Source organism: Coregonus lavaretus (assembly GCF_964263955.1).
Source record: "Coregonus lavaretus genome assembly, chromosome: 20".
Taxonomy (NCBI): domain Eukaryota; kingdom Metazoa; phylum Chordata; class Actinopteri; order Salmoniformes; family Salmonidae; genus Coregonus; species Coregonus lavaretus.
Genome location: NC_140007.1, coordinates 48,582,487 through 48,610,358, shown reverse-complemented (window position 1 = coordinate 48,610,358; position 27,872 = coordinate 48,582,487). Strand labels below are relative to the sequence as shown.

At 44.5% G+C, this 27,872-nt stretch overlaps 1 protein-coding gene across 2 annotated transcripts in view; it reads right to left on the bottom strand.

Annotated features, from left to right (window-relative positions):
* Positions 1-17,938, bottom strand: part of uba1 (ubiquitin-like modifier activating enzyme 1) — an 84,345-nt gene extending 66,407 nt beyond the window's left edge. Inside the window, exons 1-4 of one of the 2 annotated variants that reach the window (XM_084184251.1) lie at positions 17,664-17,938; positions 12,870-12,986; positions 12,682-12,740; positions 8,103-8,271 (exon numbers count right to left, since the gene is read on the bottom strand). In XM_084184251.1, the coding sequence (XP_084040377.1) occupies positions 8,103-8,271; positions 12,682-12,740; positions 12,870-12,986 (345 nt within the window). In that variant the 5' untranslated portion in view covers positions 17,664-17,938. Of the gene's footprint in view, positions 1-8,102; positions 8,272-12,681; positions 12,741-12,869; positions 12,987-14,844; positions 14,996-17,663 lie in introns of those variants that run through there. The other variant, XM_084184252.1, reaches the window with a different exon arrangement.
* Positions 17,939-27,872: the final 9,934 nt, after the last annotated feature.

Sequence of the window (27,872 nt, the reverse complement as noted above, 5' to 3'; positions counted from 1 at the left end):
AGACTGACCTACAGGTCTACAGCCAGATGGTATTAACTAGTCAGACTGACCTACAGGTCTACAGCCAGATGGTGTTAACTAGTCAGACTGACCTACAGGTCTACAGCCAGATGGTGTTAACTAGTCAGACTGACCTACAGGTCTACAGCCAGATGGTGTTAACTAGTCAGACTGACCTACAGGTCTACAGCCAGATGGTATTAACTAGTCAGACTGACCTACAGGTCTACAGCCAGATGGTATTAACTAGCCAGACTGACCTACAGGTCTACAGCCAGATGGTATTAACTAGTCAGACTGACCTACAGGTCTACAGCCAGATGGTATTAACTAGTCAGACTGACCTACAGGTCTACAGCCAGATGGTATTAACTAGTCAGACTGACCTACAGGTCTACAGCCAGATGGTATTAACTAGCCAGACTGACCTACAGGTCTACAGCCAGATGGCGTTAACTAGTCAGACTGACCTACAGGTCTACAGCCAGATGGTATTAACTAGTCAGACTGACCTACAGGTCTACAGCCAGATGGTATTAACTAGTCAGACTGACCTACAGGTCTACAGCCAGATGGTGTTAACTAGTCAGACTGACCTACAGCCAGATGGTATTAACTAGTCAGACTGACCTACAGGTCTACAGCCAGATGGTGTTAACTAGTCAGACTGACCTACAGGTCTACAGCCAGATGGTATTAACTAGTCAGACTGACCTACAGGTCTACAGCCAGATGGTATTAACTAGTCAGACTGACCTACAGGTCTACAGCCAGATGGTGTTAACTAGTCAGACTGACCTACAGGTCTACAGCCAGATGGTATTAACTAGTCAGACTGACCTACAGGTCTACAGCCAGATGGTGTTAACTAGTCAGACTGACCTACAGGTCTACAGCCAGATGGTGTTAACTAGTCAGACTGACCTACAGGTCTACAGCCAGATGGCGTTAACTAGCCAGACTGACCTACAGGTCTACAGCCAGATGGTATTAACTAGCCAGACTGACCTACAGGTCTACAGCCAGATGGTATTAACTAGTCAGACTGACCTACAGGTCTACAGCCAGATGGTGTTAACTAGCCAGACTGACCTACAGCCAGATGGTATTAACTAGTCAGACTGACCTACAGGTCTACAGCCAGATGGTATTAACTAGTCAGACTGACCTACAGGTCTACAGCCAGATGGTGTTAACTAGTCAGACTGACCTACAGGTCTACAGCCAGATGGTATTAACTAGTCAGACTGACCTACAGGTCTACAGCCAGATGGTATTAACTAGCCAGACTGACCTACAGGTCTACAGCCAGATGGTATTAACTAGTCAGACTGACCTACAGGTCTACAGCCAGATGGTATTAACTAGTCAGACTGACCTACAGGTCTACAGCCAGATGGTGTTAACTAGCCAGACTGACCTACAGGTCTACAGCCAGATGGTATTAACTAGTCAGACTGACCTACAGGTCTACAGCCAGATGGTGTTAACTAGCCAGACTGACCTACAGGTCTACAGCCAGATGGTGTTAACTAGTCAGACTGACCTACAGGTCTACAGCCAGATGGTGTTAACTAGTCAGACTGACCTACAGGTCTACAGCCAGATGGTATTAACTAGCCAGACTGACCTACAGGTCTACAGCCAGATGGTGTTAACTAGTCAGACTGACCTACAGGTCTACAGCCAGATGGTGTTAACTAGTCAGACTGACCTACAGGTCTACAGCCAGATGGTGTTAACTAGTCAGACTGACCTACAGGTCTACAGCCAGATGGTGTTAACTAGTCAGACTGACCTACAGGTCTACAGCCAGATGGTATTAACTAGTCAGACTGACCTACAGGTCTACAGCCAGATGGCGTTAACTAGTCAGACTGACCTACAGGTCTACAGCCAGATGGTATTAACTAGTCAGACTGACCTACAGGTCTACAGCCAGATGGCGTTAACTAGTCAGACTGACCTACAGGTCTACAGCCAGATGGTATTAACTAGTCAGACTGACCTACAGGTCTACAGCCAGATGGTATTAACTAGTCAGACTGACCTACAGGTCTACAGCCAGATGGTATTAACTAGTCAGACTGACCTACAGGTCTACAGCCAGATGGTATTAACTAGTCAGACTGACCTACAGCCAGATGGCGTTAACTAGCCAGACTGACCTACAGGTCTACAGCCAGATGGCGTTAACTAGTCAGACTGACCTACAGGTCTACAGCCAGATGGCGTTAACTAGTCAGACTGACCTACAGGTCTACAGCCAGATGGTGTTAACTAGTCAGACTGACCTACAGCCAGATGGTATTAACTAGTCAGACTGACCTACAGGTCTACAGCCAGATGGTATTAACTAGTCAGACTGACCTACAGGTCTACAGCCAGATGGTGTTAACTAGTCAGACTGACCTACAGGTCTACAGCCAGATGGTGTTAACTAGTCAGACTGACCTACAGGTCTACAGCCAGATGGTATTAACTAGCCAGACTGACCTACAGCCAGATGGCGTTAACTAGCCAGACTGACCTACAGGTCTACAGCCAGATGGTATTAACTAGTCAGACTGACCTACAGCCAGATGGTATTAACTAGTCAGACTGACCTACAGGTCTACAGCCAGATGGTATTAACTAGTCAGACTGACCTACAGGTCTACAGCCAGATGGTGTTAACTAGTCAGACTGACCTACAGGTCTACAGCCAGATGGTGTTAACTAGTCAGACTGACCTACAGGTCTACAGCCAGATGGTATTAACTAGCCAGACTGACCTACAGCCAGATGGCGTTAACTAGCCAGACTGACCTACAGGTCTACAGCCAGATGGTATTAACTAGTCAGACTGACCTACAGGTCTACAGCCAGATGGTATTAACTAGTCAGACTGACCTACAGCCAGATGGCGTTAACTAGCCAGACTGACCTACAGGTCTACAGCCAGATGGTATTAACTAGTCAGACTGACCTACAGCCAGATGGTGTTAACTAGTCAGACTGACCTACAGGTCTACAGCCAGATGGTATTAACTAGTCAGACTGACCTACAGCCAGATGGTGTTAACTAGTCAGACTGACCTACAGCCAGATGGTATTAACTAGTCAGACTGACCTACAGGTCTACAGCCAGATGGTATTAACTAGTCAGACTGACCTACAGCCAGATGGTGTTAACTAGTCAGACTGACCTACAGCCAGATGGTATTAACTAGTCAGACTGACCTACAGGTCTACAGCCAGATGGTATTAACTAGTCAGACTGACCTACAGGTCTACAGCCAGATGGTATTAACTAGTCAGACTGACCTACAGCCAGATGGTGTTAACTAGTCAGACTGACCTACAGCCAGATGGTATTAACTAGTCAGACTGACCTACAGGTCTACAGCCAGATGGTATTAACTAGTCAGACTGACCTACAGCCAGATGGTATTAACTAGCCAGACTGACCTACAGGTCTACAGCCAGATGGTATTAACTAGTCAGACTGACCTACAGCCAGATGGTGTTAACTAGTCAGACTGACCTACAGCCAGATGGTGTTAACTAGTCAGACTGACCTACAGCCAGATGGTATTAACTAGTCAGACTGACCTACAGCCAGATGGTATTAACTAGTCAGACTGACCTACAGGTCTACAGCCAGATGGTGTTAACTAGTCAGACTGACCTACAGCCAGATGGTATTAACTAGTCAGACTGACCTACAGGTCTACAGCCAGATGGTGTTAACTAGTCAGACTGACCTACAGCCAGATGGTGTTAACTAGTCAGACTGACCTACAGCCAGATGGTATTAACTAGTCAGACTGACCTACAGCCAGATGGTATTAACTAGTCAGACTGACCTACAGGTCTACAGCCAGATGGTGTTAACTAGTCAGACTGACCTACAGCCAGATGGTGTTAACTAGTCAGACTGACCTACAGCCAGATGGTATTAACTAGTCAGACTGACCTACAGGTCTACAGCCAGATGGTGTTAACTAGTCAGACTGACCTACAGGTCTACAGCCAGATGGTATTAACTAGTCAGACTGACCTACAGGTCTACAGCCAGATGGTATTAACTAGTCAGACTGACCTACAGGTCTACAGCCAGATGGTATTAACTAGTCAGACTGACCTACAGGTCTACAGCCAGATGGTGTTAACTAGTCAGACTGACCTACAGCCAGATGGTATTAACTAGTCAGACTGACCTACAGGTCTACAGCCAGATGGTATTAACTAGTCAGACTGACCTACAGCCAGATGGTATTAACTAGTCAGACTGACCTACAGCCAGATGGTATTAACTAGTCAGACTGACCTACAGGTCTACAGCCAGATGGTATTAACTAGTCAGACTGACCTACAGGTCTACAGCCAGATGGTATTAACTAGTCAGACTGACCTACAGGTCTACAGCCAGATGGTGTTAACTAGTCAGACTGACCTACAGCCAGATGGTATTAACTAGTCAGACTGACCTACAGGTCTACAGCCAGATGGTATTAACTAGTCAGACTGACCTACAGGTCTACAGCCAGATGGTGTTAACTAGCCAGACTGACCTACAGGTCTACAGCGCCTTCACAAAGTATTCATACCCCTTGACTTATTCCACATTGTGTTGTGTTACAGCCTGAATTGAAAATGGATTATATAGATTTCTCTCAACACATTTATTGAAAATGAAATACAGAAATCGAATTTAGATAATTATTCACACCCCAGAGTCAATACTTTATAGAAGCACCTTTGGCAGTGAGTCTTTCTGGGTAAGTCTAAGAGCTTTCCACACCTGGATTGTACAATATTTGCCCAGTATTCTTTTCAGAATTCTTCAAGCTCTGTCAAATTGGTTGTTGATCATTGCTAGACAACCATTTTCAGGTCTTGCGTAGATTCAGCCTTTTATTTTAGGGTACTGTCCTGCTGAAAAGTGAATTCATCTCACAGTGTCTTGTGGAAAGCAGACAACCAGGTTTTCCTCTAGGATTTTGCCTGTGCTTAGCTCCATTCCGTTTATTTTTTACATTTACATTACATTTTAGTCATTTAGCAGACGCTCTTAACCAGAGCGACTTACAGGAGCAATTAGGGTTAAGTGCCTTGCTCAAGGGCACATTAACGTCATTTAGCAGACGCTCTTAGCCAGAGCGACTCACAAATTGGTGCGTTCACCCTATAGCCAGTGGGATAACCACTTTACAATTTGGGGGGGGGGGGGGGGGGGGTTAGAAGGAATACTTTAGCCTATCCCAGGTATTCCTTAAAGAGGTGGGGTTTCAAATGTCTCCGGAAGGTGGTGAGTGACTCCGCTGTCCTGGCGTCGTGAGGGAGCTTGTTCCACCATTGGGGTGCCAGAGCAGCGAACAGTTTTGACTGGGCTTTTTATCCTGAAAAACTCCCCAGTCCTTAATGGTTACAAGCATACCCATAACATGATGCAGCCACCACTAAGCTTGAAAACACAGAGAGTGGTAACCAGTAATCTGTTGTATTGGATTTTCCTCAAACATAACACTTTTTATTCAGGACAAAGTGAATTGCTTTGCCACATTTTTTGCAGTATTACGTTAGTGCCTTCTTGCAAACAGGATGTACATAAAGCTAACTAACAAACAATGTGATTGGACCTACTGACAACAACATTCCCAAACTGGGCTGGGACTGGGGTTGAGTGCCCCACCACTTCCAACTCAAAGATACACTGCTTACTTTATACAGAAGATAAGCTATAAAAACACACAGAGAGAGAGAGAGACAGTGGAGAGAGCAGAGAGAGGATGCAGAACAAGACGAGAGAGAGAAAGAGGATGCAGAACAAGACGAGAGAGAGAGAGGATGCAGAAAGAGAGGAGAGAGAGAGAGGATGCAGAAAGAGAGGAGAGAGAGAGAGGATGCAGAACGAGAGGAGAGAGAGAGAGGATGCAGAACGAGAGGAGAGAGAGAGAGGATGCAGAAAGAGAGGAGAGAGAGAGAGGATGCAGAAAGAGAGGAGAGAGAGAGAGGATGCAGAAAGAGAGGAGAGAGAGAGAGGATGCAGAAAGAGAGGAGGGAGAGAGAGGATGCAGAAAGAGAGGAGAGAGAGGATGCAGAAAGAGAGGAGAGAGAGAGAGGAAGCAGAAAGAGAGGAGAGAGAGAGAGGAAGCAGAAAGAGAGGAGAGAGAGAGAGGAAGCAGAAAGAGAGGAGAGAGAGAGAGGAAGCAGAAAGAGAGGAGAGAGGGAGAGGATGCAGAAAGAGAGGAGAGAGAGAGAGGATGCAGAAAGAGAGGAGAGAGAGAGAGGATGCAGAAAGAGAGGAGAGAGAGAGAGGATACAGAAAGAGAGGAGAGAGAGAGAGGATGCAGAAAGAGAGGAGAGAGAGAGAGGATGCAGAAAGAGAGGAGAGAGAGAGAGAGGATGCAGAAAGAGAGGAGAGAGAGAGAGAGGATGCAGAAAGAGAGGAGAGAGAGAGAGAGGATGCAGAAAGAGAGGAGAGAGAGAGAGAGGATGCAGAAAGAGAGGAGAGAGAGAGAGAGGATGCAGAAAGAGAGGAGAGAGAGAGAGAGGATGCAGAAAGAGAGGAGAGAGAGAGAGAGGATGCAGAAAGAGAGGAGAGAGAGAGAGAGGATGCAGAAAGAGAGGAGAGAGAGAGAGAGGATGCAGAAAGAGAGGAGAGAGAGAGAGAGGATGCAGAAAGAGAGGAGAGAGAGAGAGAGGATGCAGAAAGAGAGGAGAGAGAGAGAGAGGATGCAGAAAGAGAGGAGAGAGAGAGGATGCAGAAAGAGAGGAGAGAGAGAGAGGATGCAGAAAGAGAGGAGAGAGAGAGAGGATGCAGAAAGAGAGGAGAGAGAGAGAGGATGCAGAAAGAGAGGAGAGAGAGAGAGGATGCAGAAAGAGAGGAGAGAGAGAGAGGATGCAGAAAGAGAGGAGAGAGAGGGAGGATGCAGAAAGAGAGGAGAGAGAGGGAGGATGCAGAAAGAGAGGAGAGAGAGAGGATGCAGAACGAGAGGATGCAGAAAGAGGAGAGAGAGGATGCAGAAAGAGAGGAGAGAGAGGATGCAGAAAGAGAGGAGAGAGAGAGAGGATGCAGAAAGAGAGGAGAGAGAGGATGCAGAAAGAGAGGAGAGAGAGGATGCAGAAAGAGAGGAGAGAGAGGATGCAGAAAGAGAGGAGAGAGAGAGGATGCAGAAAGAGAGGAGAGAGAGAGAGAGGATGCAGAACGAGAGGAGAGAGAGAGAGAGGATGCAGAACGAGAGGAGAGAGAGAGGATGCAGAAAGAGAGGAGAGAGAGAGGATGCAGAAAGAGAGGAGAGAGAGAGAGGATGCAGAAAGAGAGGAGAGAGAATGCAGAAAGAGAGGAGAGAGAGGATGCAGAAAGAGAGGAGAGAGAGGATGGAGAAAGAGAGGAGAGAGAGAGAGGATGCAGAAAGAGAGGAGAGAGAGAGAGGATGCAGAAAGAGAGGAGAGAGAGAGAGGATGCAGAAAGAGAGGAGAGAGAGAGAGGATGCAGAACGAGAGGAGAGAGAGGATGCAGAAAGAGAGGAGAGAGAGAGAGAGGATGCAGAAAGAGAGGAGAGAGAGAGAGGGGATGCAGAAAGAGAGGAGAGAGAGAGAGAGAGGATGCAGAAAGAGAGGAGAGAGAGAGAGAGAGGATGCAGAAAGAGAGGAGAGAGAGAGAGAGGATGCAGAAAGAGAGGAGAGAGAGAGAGAGGATGCAGAACGAGAGGAGAGAGAGAGAGAGGATGCAGAACGAGAGGAGAGAGAGGATGCAGAACGAGAGGAGAGAGAGGATGCAGAAAGAGAGAGAGGATGCAGAAAGAGAGGAGAGAGGATGCAGAACGAGAGGAGAGAGAGAGAGGATGCAGAACGAGAGGAGAGAGGATGCAGAAAGAGAGGAGAGAGGATGCAGAAAGAGAGGAGAGAGGATGCAGAACGAGAGGAGAGAGAGAGAGAGGATGCAGAAAGAGAGGAGAGAGAGAGAGAGGATGCAGAAAGAGAGGAGAGAGGATGCAGAACGAGAGGAAAGAGAGAGAGAGGATGCAGAAAGAGAGGAGAGGATGCAGAAAGAGAGGAGAGAGAGAGAGGAAGCAGAAAGAGAGGAGAGAGGTCAGAGAGGTCCCGTAGTGTACCTGTGAAGAGAGGTCTCTCCATTCAGCCTGTCCCTGGTCGTGCAGGGTAACACTCTTGACTCCTCCCAGGATGACATTCTTAGCGATTTCCACGCCCAGCCCTCTCAGCCCTGAGACCAGGACATTGGCGCTCTGCATGCGTTTCATAGCATCATGGCCCAACACGTAGCTACGGAGGAGAGAATACAGGCTTTATAAGACTACATAGCACCTTTATAACACTACGTCAGCCCCCTCAGCCCTGAGACCAGGACACTGGAGCTCTGCATGCGCTTCATAGCATCATGGCCCAAAACGTAACTATGGAGGGGAGAATACAAGACAGGATTTTTTCCTGGATCAAAAGTCGGCATACCAGATTTTTTGGAAAAAATTAGAGGCCCCTATCTTGGTGGTGTAGAGAGATTTAGCATTTTAAAGTACAGTTCCTGCAATTCTATACATTTTGCCATGTATCATTCTACTGTGCCTTCAGAAAGTATTCACACCCCTTGACTTTTTCCACATTCTGTTGTGTTACAAGGTGGGATTAAAATGGATCTCATTGACATTTTTTGTCAACGATCTACACAAAATACTCTGTCAAAGGGGAAGAAAAATGTGAGCATTTGCACACAAGAAAATAATACAAATACACTAATATATCTTGATTACATAAATATTCAACCCCCATGAGTCAATACATGTTAGAATCATCTTTGGCAGCGATTACAGCTGTGAGTCTTTCTGGGTAAGTCTCTACCAGCTTTCTTCTTTAAAATTCTTTAAGCTCTCAAGCTGGTTGTTGATCATTGCTAGACAGCCATTTTCAAGTCTTGCCATAGATTTTCCAGCCGATTTAAGTCAAAACTGTAACTAGGCCACTCAGAAACATGCAACGTCATATTGGTAAACAACTCCAATGTATATTTGGCCTTGTGATTTAGGTTATTGTCCTGCGGAAACATGAATTCGTCTCCCAGTGTCTGTTGAAAAGCACACCGAACCAGGTTTTCCTCCAGGATTTTGCCTGTGCTTAGCTCGATTTCGTTTCTTTATCAAAAAAATATGTTTTCCCCCCCTCCTCGCCGATGACAAGCATACCCATAACATGATGCAGCCGCCACCATGCTTGAAAATATGAAGAGTGGTACTCAGTAAATGTGTTGTGTTGGATTTGAACCAGACAATGATTTGTATTCAGGACATACATTTAAATTTCTTCGCCACATCTTTTGCAGTTTTACTTTAGTGCCTTATCGCAAACAGGATGCATGTTTTGGAATATTTTTATTCTGAAAAGGCTTCGATCTTTTCACTCTGTCAATTAGGTTAGTATTGTGGAGTAACTACAATGTTGTTGATCCATCCTCAGTTTTTTCCCCACAGTCATTCAACTCTAACTGATTTAAAGCCACCATTGGCCTCATGGTGAAATCCCTGAGTGGTTTCCTTCCCCTCCGGCAACTGCGTTAGGAAGGAAGCCTGAATCTTTGTAGTGACTGGGTGTATTGATACACCATCCAATGTGTAATTAATAACTTCACCATGCTCAAAGGGATATTCAATGTCTGCTTTTCTTTACCCATCTACCAATAGGTGCCCTTCTTTGCGAGGCATTGAAAAACCTCCCTGATCTTTGTGGTTGAATCTGTGTTTGAAATTCACTGCTCGACCGAGGGACCTTCCAGATAATTGTATGCGTGGGGTACAGAGATGATGTAGTCATTCAAAAATCATGTTAAAACACTATTATTGCACACAGTGAGTCCATGCAACATGTGACTTGTTAAGCAGATTTTTACTCCTGAACTTTAGGCCAAGGTAGGCTTGCCATAACAAAGGGGTTGAATACTTTTTGACTCAAGACATTTCAGCTTTTCATTTATTACTTTATTTTATTTTTGTATTCTACATCATTCCACTTTGACATTATGGGGTATTTTGTGTAGGCCACAGACATTTCAATTTAATCCATTTTAAATTCAGGCTTTAACAACAAAATCTGGAAAAAAGTCAAGGGGTTATTGTTAAAACCTAAAAACAAAATACTGCTAAATTCATTGTTTTCTGAATTTTTTATTCTCTGGCTGTCTAGCTTTTATTTAGGTGATTGTTCGTTTTCAAAGATACCATATTTAAAAAAAGATTTGGGCCATTATAACATACAGTGCATTCAGAAAGTTCAGACCCCTTGACTTTTTCCATATTTTGTTAAGTTACAGCCTTATTCTAAAAATGATTGATGTAAAAAAAAAGGATATTTCACATTTACATAAGTATTCAGACCCTTTACTCTGTACTTTGTTGAAGCACCTTTACCAAAAATTATAGCCTCGAGTCTTCTTGGGTATGACACTACAAGCTTGGCACACCTGTATTTGGGGAGTTTCTCCCATTCTTCTCTGCAGATCCTCTCAAGCTCTGTCAGGTTGGATGGGGAGCATCGCTGCACAGCCATTTTCAGTTCTCTCCAGAGATATTCGATCGGGTTCAAGTCCGGGCTCTGGCTGGGCCACTCAAGGACATTCAGAGACTTGTCCCGAAGCCACTCCTGCGTTGTCTTGGCTGTGTGCTTAGGGTCATTGTCCTGTTGGAAAGTTAAATCTTCGCCCCAGTCTGAGGTCCTGAGCAGGTTTTCATCAAGGATCTCTCTGTACTTCGCTCCATTCCTTTTACTGAGGAGTGGCTTCCATCTGGCTGGGAGCCACTCCTCACTACCATAAAGGCCTGATTGGTGGAGTGCTGCAGAGATGGTTGTCCTTCTGGAAGGTTCTCCCATCTCCACACAGGAACTCTGGAGCTCTGACAGTGACCATTGGGTTCTTGGTCACCTCCCTGACCAAGGCTCTTCTCCCCCGATTACTCAGTTTGGACAGGCGGCCAGCTCTAGGAAGAGTCTTGGTGGTTCCAAACTTCTTCCATTTAAGAATGATGGAGGCCACTGTGTTCTTGGGGACCTTCAATGCTGCAGACATTTTTTTGGTACCCTTCCCCAGATCTGTGCCTTGACACAATCCTGTCTCGGAGCTCTACTGACAATTTCTTCGACCTCATGCCTTGGTTTTTGCTCTGACATGCACTGTCAACCGTGGGACCTTTATATAGACAGGTGTGTGCCTTTCCAAATCATGTCCAATCAATTGAATTTACCACAGGTGGACTCCAATCAAGTTGTAGAAACATCTCAAGGATGATCAATGGAAACAGGATGCACCTGAGCTCAATTTCGAGTCTCATAGCAAAGGGTCTGAATACTTATGTAATAAGGTATTACTATTTTTAAGTTCCAATAAATTTGCAAAAATGTCTAAAAATCTGTTTTCGCTTTGTCATTATTGGGTATGGTGTAGACAGACGAGGGGGCAAAAAATATTTAATCAATTTTAGAATACAGCTGTATCGTAACAAAACGTGGAAAAACGCTTTCCGAATGCACTGTATTTTCTACATACTTTATCTCTGGTTCTAGTCATTTAAGATTACATCGAAAGCATTTTTTCGGTCCCGAAAAAAATAATATTTTTACACTGTTTGGATTTAGGCGATCCAAAAAAGGGCTTAGGCGGCCCGCCCAAGGATTTCAACGGCAGAACAATCCCTGCAGGCTTTATAAGACTACATATCTGCATGTGCTACATAGCATCACGGCCCAACACGTAGCTTTGGAGGAGAGAATACAAGCTTTATAACACTACGTCAGGCCTCTCAGGCCTGAGACTAGGACACTGGCGCTCTGCATGCCCTTCATAGCATCTAAATCATAAATGATGGTGCCTTTAAGTGCAATTAGACATAGTGTAATTGCAATTACACACACACTCCCCTGCAGTTGTTTCCTCTTCAGAAAGTTGGTTTATTTTTGGTCAATGGCACATCACTGTTTGAATAAATCATGATGATTTGGTCAATGGCACATTACGGTTTGAATAAATGATTACTTTTTTTATTTGTATTTTATTTTAAGGCAGTTGCCTTAAGCCTTGAAAATTGGTGCGACTATTTTGGTCGCAGTATCCAACCCTGTCATAAGGCCTACCGGATGTTCTCACGAGTCTTCCCAAGTACCCCCATGGGTTCCAGTACCCCAAGTTGGGTGTGTGTTATTGGGGAATAGATATGGTACTTACAGCTGTCTGGAGTACAGGCCTTCATGGGGTATAGATATGGTACTTACAGCTGTCTGGAGTACAGGCCTTCATGGGGTATAGATATGGTACTTACAGCTGTCTGGAGTACAGGCCTTCATGGGGTATAGATATGGTACTTACAGCTGTCTGGAGTACAGACCTTCATGGGGTATTGATATGGTACTTACAGCTGTCTGGAGTACAGGCCTTCATGGGGTATAGATATGGTACTTACAGCTGTCTGGAGTACAGACCTTCATGGGGTATTGATATGGTACTTACAGCTGTCTGGAGTACAGACCTTCATGGGGTATTGATATGGTACTTACAGCTGTCTGGAGTACAGACCTTCATGGGGTATTGATATGGTACTTACAGCTGTCTGGAGTACAGGCCTTCATGGGGTATTGATATGGTATTTACAGCTGTCTGGAGTACAGACCTTCATGGGGTATTGATATGGTACTTACAGCTGTCTGGAGTACAGGCCTTCATCGATCTCAGCATCATTGCCATTCTTAGCCATGCCCTGGAGAGAACAAAACACAAGTGAAAACCAGTCACATACACACATCAATGACTGTCTGTCTGCTTGTCTGTCTGTGAGACAGTTCAGTTCTGAAAGAGTTAGCGGAGCAGAGTGTGTGTGTGTACGTACGTTGGCGGGTGTGTGAGACAGTTCAGTTCTGACAGAGTTAGAGGAGGAGCAATGGGATCCCGTCTTCGTCTCGGAGTCTGACACGCGACGCTTCTTGGACAGCGGCGAGCTGGACATCTGAAACGACACACACAGCTGAGTATTCGACACACACACAGCTGGACATCTGAAACGACACACATCTGAGTACACGACACACACATCTGAGTACACGACACACCCATCTGAGTACACGACACACCCATCTGAGTACACGACACACCCAGTGTCACACCAGCTGCCCTGGTAAAACAGATGACATAACAGTGGTCCTAACCAGAGTCTGTACACTAAACATGCTTCAGCACTGGACAGCTCCATTGACACAACCTAGCTAAGATTTTTTCATAACACTGAAATTACTTGATGTTGTGTAAATGAAGATTTAGTGGATTAATCATTTTTGTGCAATGAGCCTGTCTGGCTAATCACTCACTCCACCCCCCATCACTCACTCCACCCCCCATCACTCACTCCACCCATCTATCCATCCATCCCTCACTCCACCCATCATATTATTTATTATTATCTACTAAACGTCATCGAATCCTACTCATCGCGCAAGGCATGTCGTTTGTGTTACGGTATTGTTTACTATAGGAAAGGGCTGCCCTGACTTCTCCAGTATTGTTTATCATCTGTAAGGCCCCACCCAATCTCTACCTCAACACTATAAAAAAACGCTGATTCATTAACATTTTACTGCAGTGAGCTATAGGGGTGCAACACTTCACAATGCCTTTTGGTTGGGGGGCTGTCCCCAAAGCACCACCTAACAATAGGATACAGACAGAAAACTCTATTTAACTCTAGCATGTCAGGTTATTGATGACAGTGTAGCCATCACACCGGGAAACGAAAGCTAAAGAGAATTGTCAAAGTTTGTTTACAAAGCAAATCACCCTCCATTATTACTGAAAGTAGAGAGCTAATAAAAATGTCATAGCTACACATCATTCCAAAACTGGTTGGAGCGCATACAAAAACTAGGTCTAAAAACGATGGACGAATCTACCGGTAAATAGCTACCAAGCTGAGACACCACTCATTCCTGGACAGCGGCAGCAGGCCGTAACTTCTAGATTCATGACAACCAGCCAACAAGAGAGGCAGAAATTCAGCACCCACTGCGGCTGCCTGCCTACCTAACACTGTACTTAGCACATGGCGAATATGATCACACAAACAACGACTGATCTTCTAGAATGGAAACTATTAAATTCGACAAATTGAGTCAAGAGAGATTCAATCGTCAAATGTGGACACAAGTAGCTAAATCAATGCCCATCAAGCTAAAGCGAAAATGAAAATAGCACAATGATACAGCAAAGACTAAAACTCAGTCATAACATCTGCCTTGTTGGCTATAACAACATATTTCACTATGTTATTTCGAGTGAATATTCACTGGCTAACAAGAAAGTCAACGCTTGACCAACGAACCTGTCTAGCGAGCTAGATAATATGTCAACTTTTGTCGTTTTGGTTAACAAACAAGCTAGCTAGACAACAAGGACGTCAAATATCGGCAACAGGCCAAAGCTAAGTCACTTAGGCCGTGTGCCGCTAATCACATAAGTGATTTGGCAAGCCGCTCACGATGGGACACGGTCGGAACATTAATAACTAACGGTCTAGCACCAGACTGCCTCCCTGTCCGTGACCGGAGAACAGCGTTTCAGTCGCTGGACTGCGGCCTAGCACTCATAGTGCGGAACTGAAGTTGTGGCTGTGGTGCTAACGTTAGATTCTTATTTTTAAAAGACTCTCAGCCGAAACGTTAGCTAGCAAACATCAGAAACTCCGAGGGCAATGACTAAGCACCTGGCATAAAAATAAATAGACCTGAAATAACCGTCTGTAGCTACATATGCGAGTGGCTACTGTAGCTAGGAGAACTAGCTAGCACTCGTGCCCATTGATTTGCCTGCCTTACCAATAATCCTTCTCTGTCCCTTCTCAATGCAAACCGCTCCTCTCGTGCGGGTCAACGTCAATAACAACGATGATTGTAGTTCGATGATTGTAAAAAGGCTTCGGACTATAATGTCGAGTCACTGGATGAGTCCTGTGTAATCGCGTTGCTGGCTTTGTGACGGCAAGACGGGAACAAAACCAAAATGGCAGGGCGGAGGGTCGTCACTAGTTACCACAGCCACAAAGTCATACACCCCGCCCATTTCGTCCCTTTCTGTTTTTAAAAATCAGATTTTAATATATAAAAAAGGGAAGAAATAACCACACTGCTAACCTTAAATTAAAACCAAAAAAAGCACATTTTTGTTTTTATTCATTTTTGCGATGTAGCTGATTTTGTGGATGTGGTAACTAGTGGAAACCGGTGCAACAGGAAAGGGTGGACTCCGCACCCGTTCATTCTTATTATACGTCAGTGCGCAGCACGCTCCGTCTCCCACTCCGTCCCTCATTGGCTAGGGCAGCCTCAAATCTGTCTAGATCCCGCCCACCTGTCAGGGAAGAGGCGTGGCTATGTCGTTCCCAAAATACTGTATAATGAATGAACTGGAGGAAAGAGTCCCCATTTCACTTGGGAAGGGATTTCATTCATGCATCTTACTCTGGACATATGGTCATAGTAAACTCACATCGGTGTTGGAGATGTAATAATACTAGTTGGGAGGATGTAGACCATTTCATACATTTGTAAAGATGCGAGTGGCAACAGGGCTTTAGTGCTACCATTTACTCGTATCTGCGCCTAAATATTTTGTTGCGCTACCTTACATTTATATTTAGGCGCTGCAGTGCGCCTCGAAAAATTAAAGGATTCTAGCTTTATTACCTCAAATATTTTTCGCTGTGCTCCTACATTTCTTTTGGTACGCCTACACCTATTACCTCTTCAATTTAAAACGACCATTTACAAACTGCAAAAAAAAGAGCCTATTTTCGACTCGTTCAGTCAAAAGAACGAATCTTTCGACTCATTTATTGTCCAGAGCACGCAAAACAACTAGTGCACATAGAATGAACGATCGCCCATCCCCAAAACATGGACTGCTTGAAGAAAAAAAAGTATATATCTAAGCTAGTAAATTGAATGAAACTAATCGAAATATATTGAGTAGAACACACAAATTAAACAGTATTTTTACTCCGTTATGAACATTCAAATGGGATATTTTTTTTCCCATTAATATTTAATTAATGCCCAGAGCACGCAGTACCCCCTACCCGCGAACGATGAAGTTGAACTGGCGAGGCTGAGCCGGAGGAAAGAGTATTAATCCTGCTGTAGGACTGACTCCTTGCGGCCAGCACTAGCAGGTCAAACGAACGACTAAAATTAACGTGTCACTCAGAAAAACGAATCATGACATCATGACTCTCGTCAGTAAAAAGAGTCGTTTAAAAAGAACGACTCGTTCGCGAACTCCATCACAAATATGCAGAATTCTAGAGACAACGCAAAAGAGAAGCGACATGTGGGATAGATGAAGAGCTGAAAGTTAACTGATACGATGCAAGAGTAAGGAAGTACCGTTAAGACTAACTGTCACTTGTATGGGTGCAGGGATGTGCATACTTGTGAAAGACCACATCACTGGGTCGAAAGGAGCGGAGCTATCGTACTTGGTTTACATTTTAGTCATTTTAGCAGACGCTCTTATCCAGAGCGACTTACAGGAGCAATTAGGGTTAAGTGCCTTGCTCAAGGGCACATCGACAGATTTTTCACCTAGTCGGCTCGGGGATTAGAACCAGCGACCTTTCGGTTACTGGCACAACGCTCTTAACCACTAAGCTACCTGCTATATGGTCGAATGTTTTTCTACATGCTATTGCAAACAATAGCTGGCTAGGATAGATGGCTCACAAGCCAAGTGAATGATATGAAAGTAACTTACTCGGACATATTTTAGGGTTAAGAGTTGAGCATTTTTAGGATAATTGAGGCGATTGAATGTTGGGGGAGGGGGTGGTTGGCAAATGACAAAGGCCCAAGTGGGCCGCTTCTTCTCGGGTGTAGAGGGGGAAAGAGGCCGGGGAAAGGGGTTCGGATCTCTGTCGCAGCAGGAAAATGCAAATGGTATCCGTTACGTTAGTGAAACTAATCACCAAACCTTCTCCTCTACACGCGTTAAACATTCTCATTGCAAACGCGACTTGTGAATGTTCCTATAACGTTGCAACGCGAGTTGGTCAGCTAACGGTAAATTAACGACATGGGTAGCTAACTAGCTAGAGCTGCCCCTGGCTTCATGTTCTAACAAAGCCGACGACGTAGCACGAGTTAACCAATTTCAATCTTCTTAGCTAGTTAGCTGAATCCGTTCGCTAACTGGCTGGCAGTGGACTCAAGCTAGCAACGTGAAAGTGCTAGCTAGCTAATCTAGCCAACAGTCACGTAGTTGGGAGATTAATAACGTTGGCTAGCCAGTGGTTTGCTAACGACGTTAGTTATAATAAATTGGCGAGGTAGCTGACGTTAGCTAGCTATCAACTCCTTCAGACGTTAGCCAGCTCGCTACATAACTTAAACAGGGTAAAATGACTGTCGCCATCGCTGAAATTTACATTTACAGTGGTTATTTTAGCTAAGTAACTAACTAACGTTAATTGAACAGTTAACGTTGATACACTGACTTGTGTAGTTGTTAGCAAGTAGCTACCTCAAGCTAACTAAACCAACTGGGAGCCAAATCGAATTCCAACGACATTTTCAGCACCACTGACTGAATCACCAAGTTAGCTAGCTAGCATTAGCGATATAGCCAAGTATGCAGAACTCACCACATCCGATATTATTCGGGCCTGATCCGTAGTATCAAAAAAACAAATAAACCTTGTGGTCTAGGTAAAAAAAGTCTAACAACAAACGTGACGACTAATCTCAACGATCAAAAAACAGACAATGTCTGTCAAAGTTGCGGGATCTGAGTGAGTTTTCGCACTGCTGGACGGTTGCCTGGCCGGCTATTCCCATAGACGTTAGGGGCTATTCCCAGCACCGCTTAGCCTCCCTCAAGCTTGCTGATTAGGGGCTGTTCCCAGCACCGCTTAGCCTCCCTCAAACTTGCAGCGTGTATTTCTTCAGCTGAACAGCAACACGTGTAAAGAGAATGGCCATCCCCAAAACGTGGACTGCTTGAATAAAAACAGTATTTATCTAAGATAGTAAATTGAATTAAACTAATCGAAATACATTGATTAGAACACTGACAAATTAAACGATATCTTTTACTCGGCTATGAACATTCAAATGGGATATTGTAGGTAGAAAATATTTGACCACCCCTACCTTTGGCAAACATTGGGCTGGCCCAGTGTCCTTACGCAAGGCCTGACGCAATGACTGCCTGATGGGACATGTAGGCACAAGAAAGACTGGAATTTAGTTGAGACATTGGGCGAAAACAACCGAGTGTAGACGAAAGTCGAGGAGTGAGGTCAGGGAGGTACATCTGCGACAGCCGAAAGTCGGACACTGATGTGGTTTTCCAACAGCAAGGCTCAATGCAACATAAGTGTGTTTATAATGTCGAAATAAACATGTCTCCAACCAACATATCACTCACTCAAACTGAAAATGTGTACACTCAATTGGTGAGTGAGCCTCATATCACATTCATTTGTTTGTAAATCTCCACTGTATAGACCTACATAAATTGTTGCGAAGTTGGTTTCTGTTTTGGTCACGTTTGCATTGGTCAAACAAAAACACCTTAATGGAGAGGAAGACTAATCTGGACGCTTATAACAAACCCCGCTATGCCCTCAGACGAACCGTCAAACAGGCAAAGCGTCAATACAGGACTAAGATTGAATCCTACTACACCAGCTCTGACACTTGTCAGCTGTGGCAGGCCTTGCAAACTATTACGGACTACAAAGCGAAACCCAGCCGCGAGCTGCCCAGTGACACAAGCATACCAGATTGGCTAAATGCCTTTTATGCTCGCTTCGAGGCAAGCAACACTGAAGCATGCATGAGAGCACCAGCTGTTCCGGACGACTGTGTGATCACGCTCTCCGTAGCGGATGTGAGCAAGACCTTTAAACAGGTCAACATTCACAAGGCCGCAGGGCCAGATGGATTACCAGGACACGTACTTAGAGCATGCGCTGACCAACTGGCAAGTGTCTTCACTGACATTTTCAACATCTCCTTGACCGAGTCTGTAATACCTACAGTTGAAGTCGGAAGTTTACATACACCTTAGCCGAATACATTTAAACTCAGTTTCACAATTCCTGACATTTAATCCTAGTAAAAATTCCCTGTCTTAGCTCAGTTAGGATCACCACTTTATTTTAAGAATGTGAAATGTCAGAATAATAGTAGAGAGAATTATTTATTTCAGCTTTTATTTCTTTCATCACATTCCCAGTGTATCAGAAGTTTACATACACTCAATTAGTATTTGGTAGCATTGCCTTTAAATTGTTTAACTTGGGTCAAACATTTCGGGTAGCCTTCCACAAGCTTCCCACAATAAGTTGGGTGAATTTTGGCCCATTCTCCTGACAGAGCTGGTGTAACAGAGTCAGGTTTGTAGGCCTCCTTGCTCGCACACGCTTTTTCAGTTCTGCCCACACATTTACTCTAGGATTGAGGTCAGGGCTTTGTGATGGCCACTCCAATACCTTGACTTTGTTGTCCTTAAGCCATTTTGCCACAACTTTGGAAGTATGCTTGGGGTCATTGTCCATTTGGAAGACCCATTGCGACCAAGCTTTAACTTCCTGACTGATGTCTTGAGATGTTGCTGTTCTTCGGCTTGCAAGCGACCCCCCTTTTCCTCCAAACATAACGATGGTCATTATGGCCAAACAGTTCTATTTTTGTTTCATCAGACCAGAGGACATTTCTCCAAAAAGTACAATCTTTGTCCCCATGTGCAGTTGCAAACCGTAGTCTGGCCTTTTTATGGCGGTTTTGGAGAAGTGGCTTCTTCCTTACTGAGCGGCCTTTCAGGTTATGTCGATATAGGATTCGTTTTTACTGTGGATATAGATACTTTTGTACCTGTTTCCTCCAGCATCTTCACAAGGTCCTTTGCTGTTGTTCTGGGATTGATTTGCACTTTTCGCACCAAAGTACGTTCATCTCTAAGAGACAGAACGTGCCTCCTTCCTGAGCAGTATGACGGATGCGTGGTCCCATGGTGTTTATACTCGCATACTATTGTTTGTACAGATGAACGTGGTACCTTCAGGTGTTTGGAAATTGCTCCCAAGGATGAACCAGACTTGTGGAGGTCTACAGTTATTTTTCTGAGGTCTTGGCTGATTTCTTTTGATTTTCCCATGATGTCAAGCAAAGAAGCACTGAGTTTGAAGGTAGGCCTTGAAATACATCCACAGGTACACCTTCAATTGACTCAAATGATGTCAATTAGCCTATCAAAAGCTTCTAAAGCCATGACATCATTTTCTGGAATTTTCCAACCTGTTTAAAGGCACAGTCAACTTAGTGTATGTAAACTTCTGACCCACTGGAATTGTGATACAGTGAATTATAAGTGAAATAATCTGTCTGTAAACAATTGTTGGAAAAATTACTTGTCATGCTCAAAGTAGATGTCCTAACCGACTTGCCAAAACTATAGTTTGTTAAAAAGAAATTTGTGGAGTGGTTGAAAAAATTAGTTTTAATGACTCTAAGTGTATGTAAACTTCCGACTTCAACTGTACATGTTTCAAGCAGACCAACATAGTCCCTGTGCCCAAGAAAGCGAAGGTAACTTGCCTAAATGACAACCGCCCCATTGCACTCACGTCGGTAGCCATGAAGTGCTTTGAAAGGCTGGTCTTGGCTCATATCAACACCATCATCCCGGAAACCCTATACCCACTCCAACCGATCCACAGATTATGCAATCTCTATTGCGCTCCACACTGCCCTTTCCCACCTGGACAAAAGGAACACCTATGTGAGAATGCTGTTCATTGACTACAGCTCAGCGTTCAACACCATAGTGCCCACAAAGATCATCACTAAGCTAAGGATCCTGGGACTAAACACCTCCCTCTGCAACTGGATCCTGGGACTAAACACCTCCCTCTGCAACTGGATCCTGGGACTAAACACCTCCCTCTGCAACTATCTAATAATACAGTTATGTTCCTGCATGACCCCCCCTCGAGTATCCCATTGGTTCCTGCATGACCCCCCCTCGAGCATCCCATTGGTTCCTGCATGACCCACCCCCCCTCGAGCATCCCATTGGTTCCTGCATGACCCCCCCTCGAGCATTCCATTGGTTCCTGCATGACCCCCCCCCCCCCCCCCCCCCGAGTATCCCATTGCTTCCTGCATGAACGTCCCCCATCAAGCACGACATCTTCATGCTTGTGTGACACTTTTGACTGTGGGTCAAAAGGGAAATAAAAGTATTTCGTTTTTTCACCCCCACCTGCTGTTTACCGGAGTCCTCTTTTCTAGCTAGCGGGAAAACAGTGCCTGACATGCGGGGCGATGGACACTACCGGCGTGTACTAGCTATGGCTACACCGTTGGTGTGCTAAAGTATTGTTACTTTGCTAGCTCATGAGGGTGTTGTATCTAATAAACCCGAGTCGTTTATAAACAACCAAGTCTCGTTCTTCTACATAAACAGTATTCACTTGAAATCAGAGTCCTCGACTTTTCCAGCCGTAGCCTGCCTAGGCTATGTACCTATGATCGCAATCAACACAGGTAGGCTGCGATTGTTTTCAAATATGTAACCTATTTGACTGATAAACCTTAGCTTACAGCCCAATACATTTTTAACTACATCTTTAGTCTACTTAGCATATGGAAGATCATTACAATTCCTCTAATTCCTTTCCTACAAAAGAGCCACGCAATTTATTCGCTTATTTTACCAGCATTGCTCCGCGTAGACGCGAGAAAAATAAACTTGTTATGACGCAGTTGACGCTCGGGGCCCGTCAGTTTTCTGTTCTTCTTCTTCGGTGGAGTTGAACTTCTTCGATGAGGTTTAACGGCGGTTGGCATCCAATAAATGTTGCATTACCGCCCCCTACTAGACTGGAGTATAACTCCCTTACGCTAAAGAAAAAGAAGGAAATAAATCTACAAATACCCTACCATCTAACCCTACACTCATTAAAACCCACTACCCTACTCCACTATTTAAATCTATCTAGTCCTACCTCAGGCCAACAGCCTGAAAGGACCGGACACCAACACTCAACACACCCTGTAACTCTTCTGATGTCAAGTTTCGTACGACCAAATACTTCTCTGCAGCTGCCACAGTACAGTTGATAACCATTGCTATCAGCGCAAAAAATCCAATCTTACTGAAGCATATCACTTGTTGTCCTATCCCTCTGTACTGGTACATATCTACTACTCACACCACTCCTCTCAGGATCCCTCCCCCTTGACCCATCTTCCTCTACTTTCTTCACTGCCTCAGCATATGACAACTTCTGCACTACTCTAACCCTGGAAACCTCAACCTGCCTCTCTCGCACGGGACATTTCTGATCCCCAGCCCCATGGGCACCCCTACAATTAACACCACTTATTTCCCCAATGCTACACATTCCTGTTTTCACCCACCCTGAAACCACAAATGGATCAGCCAAAAGACAAGGTTCCACTTTTTCCAAACATTTCCAAAAATGTCACTCCTACCGTCATAGACTCATCTTTATCCTGACCCTCGGTGCGAGCCTCGGGCTCCGAGAACTTCACCACACCTACCACCTCCGATAATTAGTCCTCATTCTCTTCCGTTTCTCCTCCTGTCTTCAGCTCACTCTGCTAACACGTTCTACCGTTCTTCTTTAACAAACCTTCTCCCTTTTTCCCGCCATTTTTAACCGATTCAAGCTCCCCCTCTTCCTCCCTCTCTCTCCCTTAGACCTCCTCTGCCTCTCTTTTTCCCTCCATTCCTCCTTTGTATTCCAAGTATACGTCTCCTGATGATAATATTGTACTTCCCCTGACATACATCTCGTTCTGGCCCTCGCAAGGGACACCATTCCCTTCGCTACCTGGGGAACCCCTGATTGCCCATCGGTGGAGGTTAACGGCAGTTCGCATTCCAATATGTTGCATTACCGCCCCCAACTGAACTATTGTATAAATCCATTACACTTTGTGATACGAAACGGGAAAAAATACAATAAAAATATATTTTACCCTACCAACTAACCCTACCCCCATTAAAAACCCACTACCCCATTCCACTACTTTGACCCTATCTGCTCCTGCACCATGACAACGGCCTGGGAGGACGGGACACCGCCCCTCAACACACCCTGTAACTCTTCTGAAGTCAAATCTCGTATACCCAAATACTTCTCTGCAGCTGCCACCACAACATCTATTTTCTGTGATTTGCTTTCCATTTCTGCGGTACAGTTGATAACCATTGCTATGAACGCTAAGAAGCCAATTTTACTGAAGCATATCACTCATTGCTGGCACAGATCATATATCACTCTGTGCTGGCACATACAGAGGGGAAAAAAAGTATTTAGTCAGCCACCAATTGTGCAAGTTCTCCCACTTAAAAAGATGAGAGAGGCCTGTAATTTTCATCATAGGTACATGTCAACTATGACAGACAAAATGAGATTTTTTTCCCTCCAGAAAATCACATTGTAGGATTTTTAATGAATTTATTTGCAAATTATGGTGGAAAATAAGTATTTGGTCACCTACAAACAAGCAAGATTTCTGGCTCTCACAGACCTGTAACTTCTTCTTTAAGAGGCTCCTCTGTCCTCCACTCGTTACCTGTATTAATGGCACCTGTTTGAACTTGCTATCAGTATAAAAGACAACTGTCCACAACCTCAAACAGTCACACTCCAAACTCCACTATGGCCAAGACCAAAGAGCTGTCAAAGGACACCAGAAACAAAATTGTAGACCTGCACCAGGCTGGGAAGACTGAATCTGCAATAGGTAAGCAGCTTGGTTTGAAGAAATCAACTGTGGGAGCAATTATTAGGAAATGGAAGACATACAAGACCACTGATAATCTCCCTCGATCTGGGGCTCCACGCAAGATCTCACCCGTGGGGTCAAAATGATCACAAGAACGGTGAGCAAAAATCCCAGAACCACACAGGGGGACCTAGTGAATGACCTGCAGAGAGCTGGGACCAAAGTAACAAAGCCTACCATCAGTAACACACTACGCCGCCAGGGACTCAAATCCTGCAGTGCCAGACGTGTCCCCCTGCTTAAGCCAGTACATGTCCAGGCCCGTCTGAAGATTGCTAGAGTGTATTTGGATGATCCAGAAGAGGATTGGGAGAATGTCATATGGTCAGATGAAACCAAAATAGAACTTTTTGGTAAAAACTCAACTCGTCGTGTTTGGAGGACAAAGAATGCTGAGTTGCATCCAAAGAACACCATACCTACTGTGAAGCATGAGGGTGGAAACATCATGCTTTGGGGCTGTTTTTCTGCAAAGGGACCAGGACGACTGATCCGTGTAAAGGAAAGAATGAATGGGGCCATGTATCGTGAGATTTTGAGTGAAAACCTCCTTCCATCAGCAAGGGCATAGAAGATGAAACGTGGCTGGGTCTTTCAGCATGACAATGATCCCAAACACACCGCCCGGGCAACGAAGGAGTGGCTTCGTAAGAAGCATTTCAAGGTCCTGGAGTGGCCTAGCCAGTCTCCAGATCTCAACCCCATAGAAAATCTTTGGAGGGAGTTGAAAGTCCGTGTTGCCCAGAGACAGCCCTAAAACATCACTGCTCTAGAGGAGATCTGCATGGAGGAATGGGCCAAAATACCAGCAACAGTGTGTGAAAACCTTGTGAAGACTTACAGAAAACGTTTGACCTGTGTCATTGCCAACAAAGGGTATATAACAAAGTATTGAGAAACTTTTGTTATTGACCAAATACTTATTTTCCACCATAATTAGCAAATAAATTCATTAAAAATCCTACAATGTGATTTTCTGGATTTCTTTTCTCATTTTGTGTACCTATGATGAAAATTACAGGCCTCTCTCATCTTTTTAAGTGGGAGAACTTGCACAATTGGTGGCTGACTAAATACTTTTTTCCCCCACTGTATAACGTGATTTGACATCGTTTTATCTGTGGCCAATGACCTTGAGCCTTCTTGGACGGGCACTTCTAATATAAATCTATAGCAGCACCCGAGGGGGCTTGAACTGCCTAGCTCTCCCAGTAGATTCTGCGATGACGTAGTGTCACCATGAGTGACATAACACTGAGCCAATCACGGCCCAACTAGAGAGAAAATTACCAACGCCTACGCTCCGTATTTTCCGCTGTGCCCATGATGAGGTCCCCCCCCCCCTCTCTCAGATGTACCAACAGACGTCACTTCCTGTTGAACGCGGAAATGAGGAAGAACTCGGATTTGTGGTTTTGAAAAGCTTGTTGTTTTGAAAGTGTATTGGGAAGTTCTTAGTAGCTAGCTATCTTTTTAGTTTGGATCCCGCGACACAGTTGGCATCAGTTGCTGGGATTGCTAGTCTCTGTCCAGTGATCCTGCCGACCAAGGACGGGTCTGAGGAGCTATTTGGCGTAGCAGCTAGCCTAGCTGCTAGCTAGCAGCATATCAAGCTAGCAGGGTTTTCTAGTTGAGGGCTTGAACGCAGCCCGCGACGCTGTTAGCCATTGTGGCTGGGACCGCGGATTGTCCCGGGTTTGTGGATGTCTAGATCCCTGCTGTTTGTTGTTTTCCATCTTCCCTGTGACCTACCCTGTCTGGAACCGTTGTCGAGGACAGTGGTGTCTCTCTATCACACGTGAAGGATCTTTTAAACAAACAAAAAGAGTTCTACAAGCAGTTGTTACAACAACAAGAAAATAGCTTCAAGTGTTTTGTCCAAATACTGGTGGATTCGACTAATAAAAGAATGGACGACCTGACCAGAGAGGTCCAGGAACTGAAGAACAGTTTGCAGTTCTCCCAGGGTCAGCTCGATGAGGTGAAACAGGAGAATGGCAAGATTACAGCAATCTGTAAGTCATTGAGAGAGGACATCAATACTGTGTGTGAATCCATGATAACAATGACGGATAAATCTCGAGGGACAATCAAGGTGTAACAACATGGTTGTGTACGGAATTGCAGAATCTCCACCTGAGACCTGGACGGAGTCTGAGGACAAAGTGAGGGAAATGATCTCTGAGAAATTGAAGATGGACCACAGGAAGATTGAGGTGGAGCGCGCCAACAGGACTGGAAAACCCACCACCGGCCCAGGTGACAGGCCCAGGCCGATAGTGGTCAAGTTCCTGAGGTCCAAGGACAAGGTAGCTGTTCTGGAAAGAGCCAGGAACTTGAGAGGAACGTATATCTTTCTCAACGAGGACTATCCTGAAGCTGTGCGCCAGAAGAGGAAAGAACTTATCCCAGCCATAAAGCTGCCAGAGCGCGTGGGGACATTGCTTACATCCGCTATGACAGGCTCATTGTCCACCCTCCCTCCCAGAAGCCTGGAAGGGATGAGAGAACCAAGCCTAGGGGTTCGTAGCTTCAACCCCGCAGCACACACACACACACACCAATTGATTAATGGACTGCTGAATGTATATTTTTGTTCTCTTGCTTTGTTTGCTCTTTTCAGTATTATGTCTATCGCTGATAAGCTATCCAGGAAAGGGCTGAAAATAGTCCATATTAATATATGTAGCCTTAGAAATAAGGTTCATGAAATCAATAACTTGCCAACATCAGATAACATTCATATATTAGCCATTTCTAAGACTCACTTAGATAATTCATTGGATGATACAGCAGTAGCAATACAAGGATATAACATCTATAGAAGAGACAGGAAAGCTTACGGGGGAGGTGTTGCTGTATATATAGTATTCAGAGCCATATCCCTGTAATGCTTAGAGAAGATCTTATGTCAAGTGTTATTGAAGTGTTGTGGTTGCAGGTTCACTTGGCACATCTAAAGCCTTTTCTTTTGGGGTGTTGCTATAGGCCACCAAGTTCGAACAGTCAGTATCTAAATAATATGTGTGAAATGCTTGATAGTGTATGTGATGTAAACAGAGAGGTCTACTTTCTTGGGGACCTGAATATTGACTGGTTTTCATTAAGCGGTCTGCTCAAGATGAAGCTTCTCACTGTAGCCAGTGCCTGTAATCTGGTTCAGGTTATTAATCAACCTACCAGGGTGTTTACAAACACTACAGGAACATGCTCATCCACATGTATCGATCACATTTTTACTAATACTGTAGAACTTTGTTCTAAAGCTGTATCCGTACCCATTGGATGCAGTGATCACAATATAGTGGCTATATGCAGGAAAGCCAAAGTTCCAAAAGCTGGGCCTAAAATAGTGTATAAGAGATCATCCAAAATATTTTGCTATGACTCTTACGGGTCCATGGATTGATGAGGAATTGAAAAATTGTATGGTTGAAAGAGACGGGGCAAAAGGAGTGGATAATCAGTCTGGCTGCACATCTGACTGGCTGACTTACTGCAAATTCAGAAATTGTGACTAAACTCAACAAAAAGAAGAAGAAACTGTATTATGAAGCCAAGATCAATGATATAAAGAATGATGGAAAAAAACTTTGGAGTACTTTAAATGAAATTATAGGTAGAAAGACAAATTCAACTCCATCTTTCATCGAATCAGATGGCTTATTCATCACAAAAACATTTGATGTTGTCAATTATTTTAATGATTACTTCATTGGCAAAGTGGGCAAACTTAGGCAGGAAATGCAAAAAAAAAGGAAAAAGAAAATATGCCAACAATGAACAGTGAGCCATCGTATTCATGCATAAAAAAATTAATAATGAAAGAAAAGCATTGCAAGTTTGAATTTTGTAAAGTTAGTGTGGGAGAGGTGGAAAAAGTATTGTTATTGATCAATAATGACAAACCTCCTGGCATTGACAACTTAGATGGAAAGCTACTGAGGATGGTAGCTGACCCTATAGCCACTCCTATCTGTCATATCTTTAATCTGAGCCTAGAGGAAAGTCTTTGTCCTCAGGCC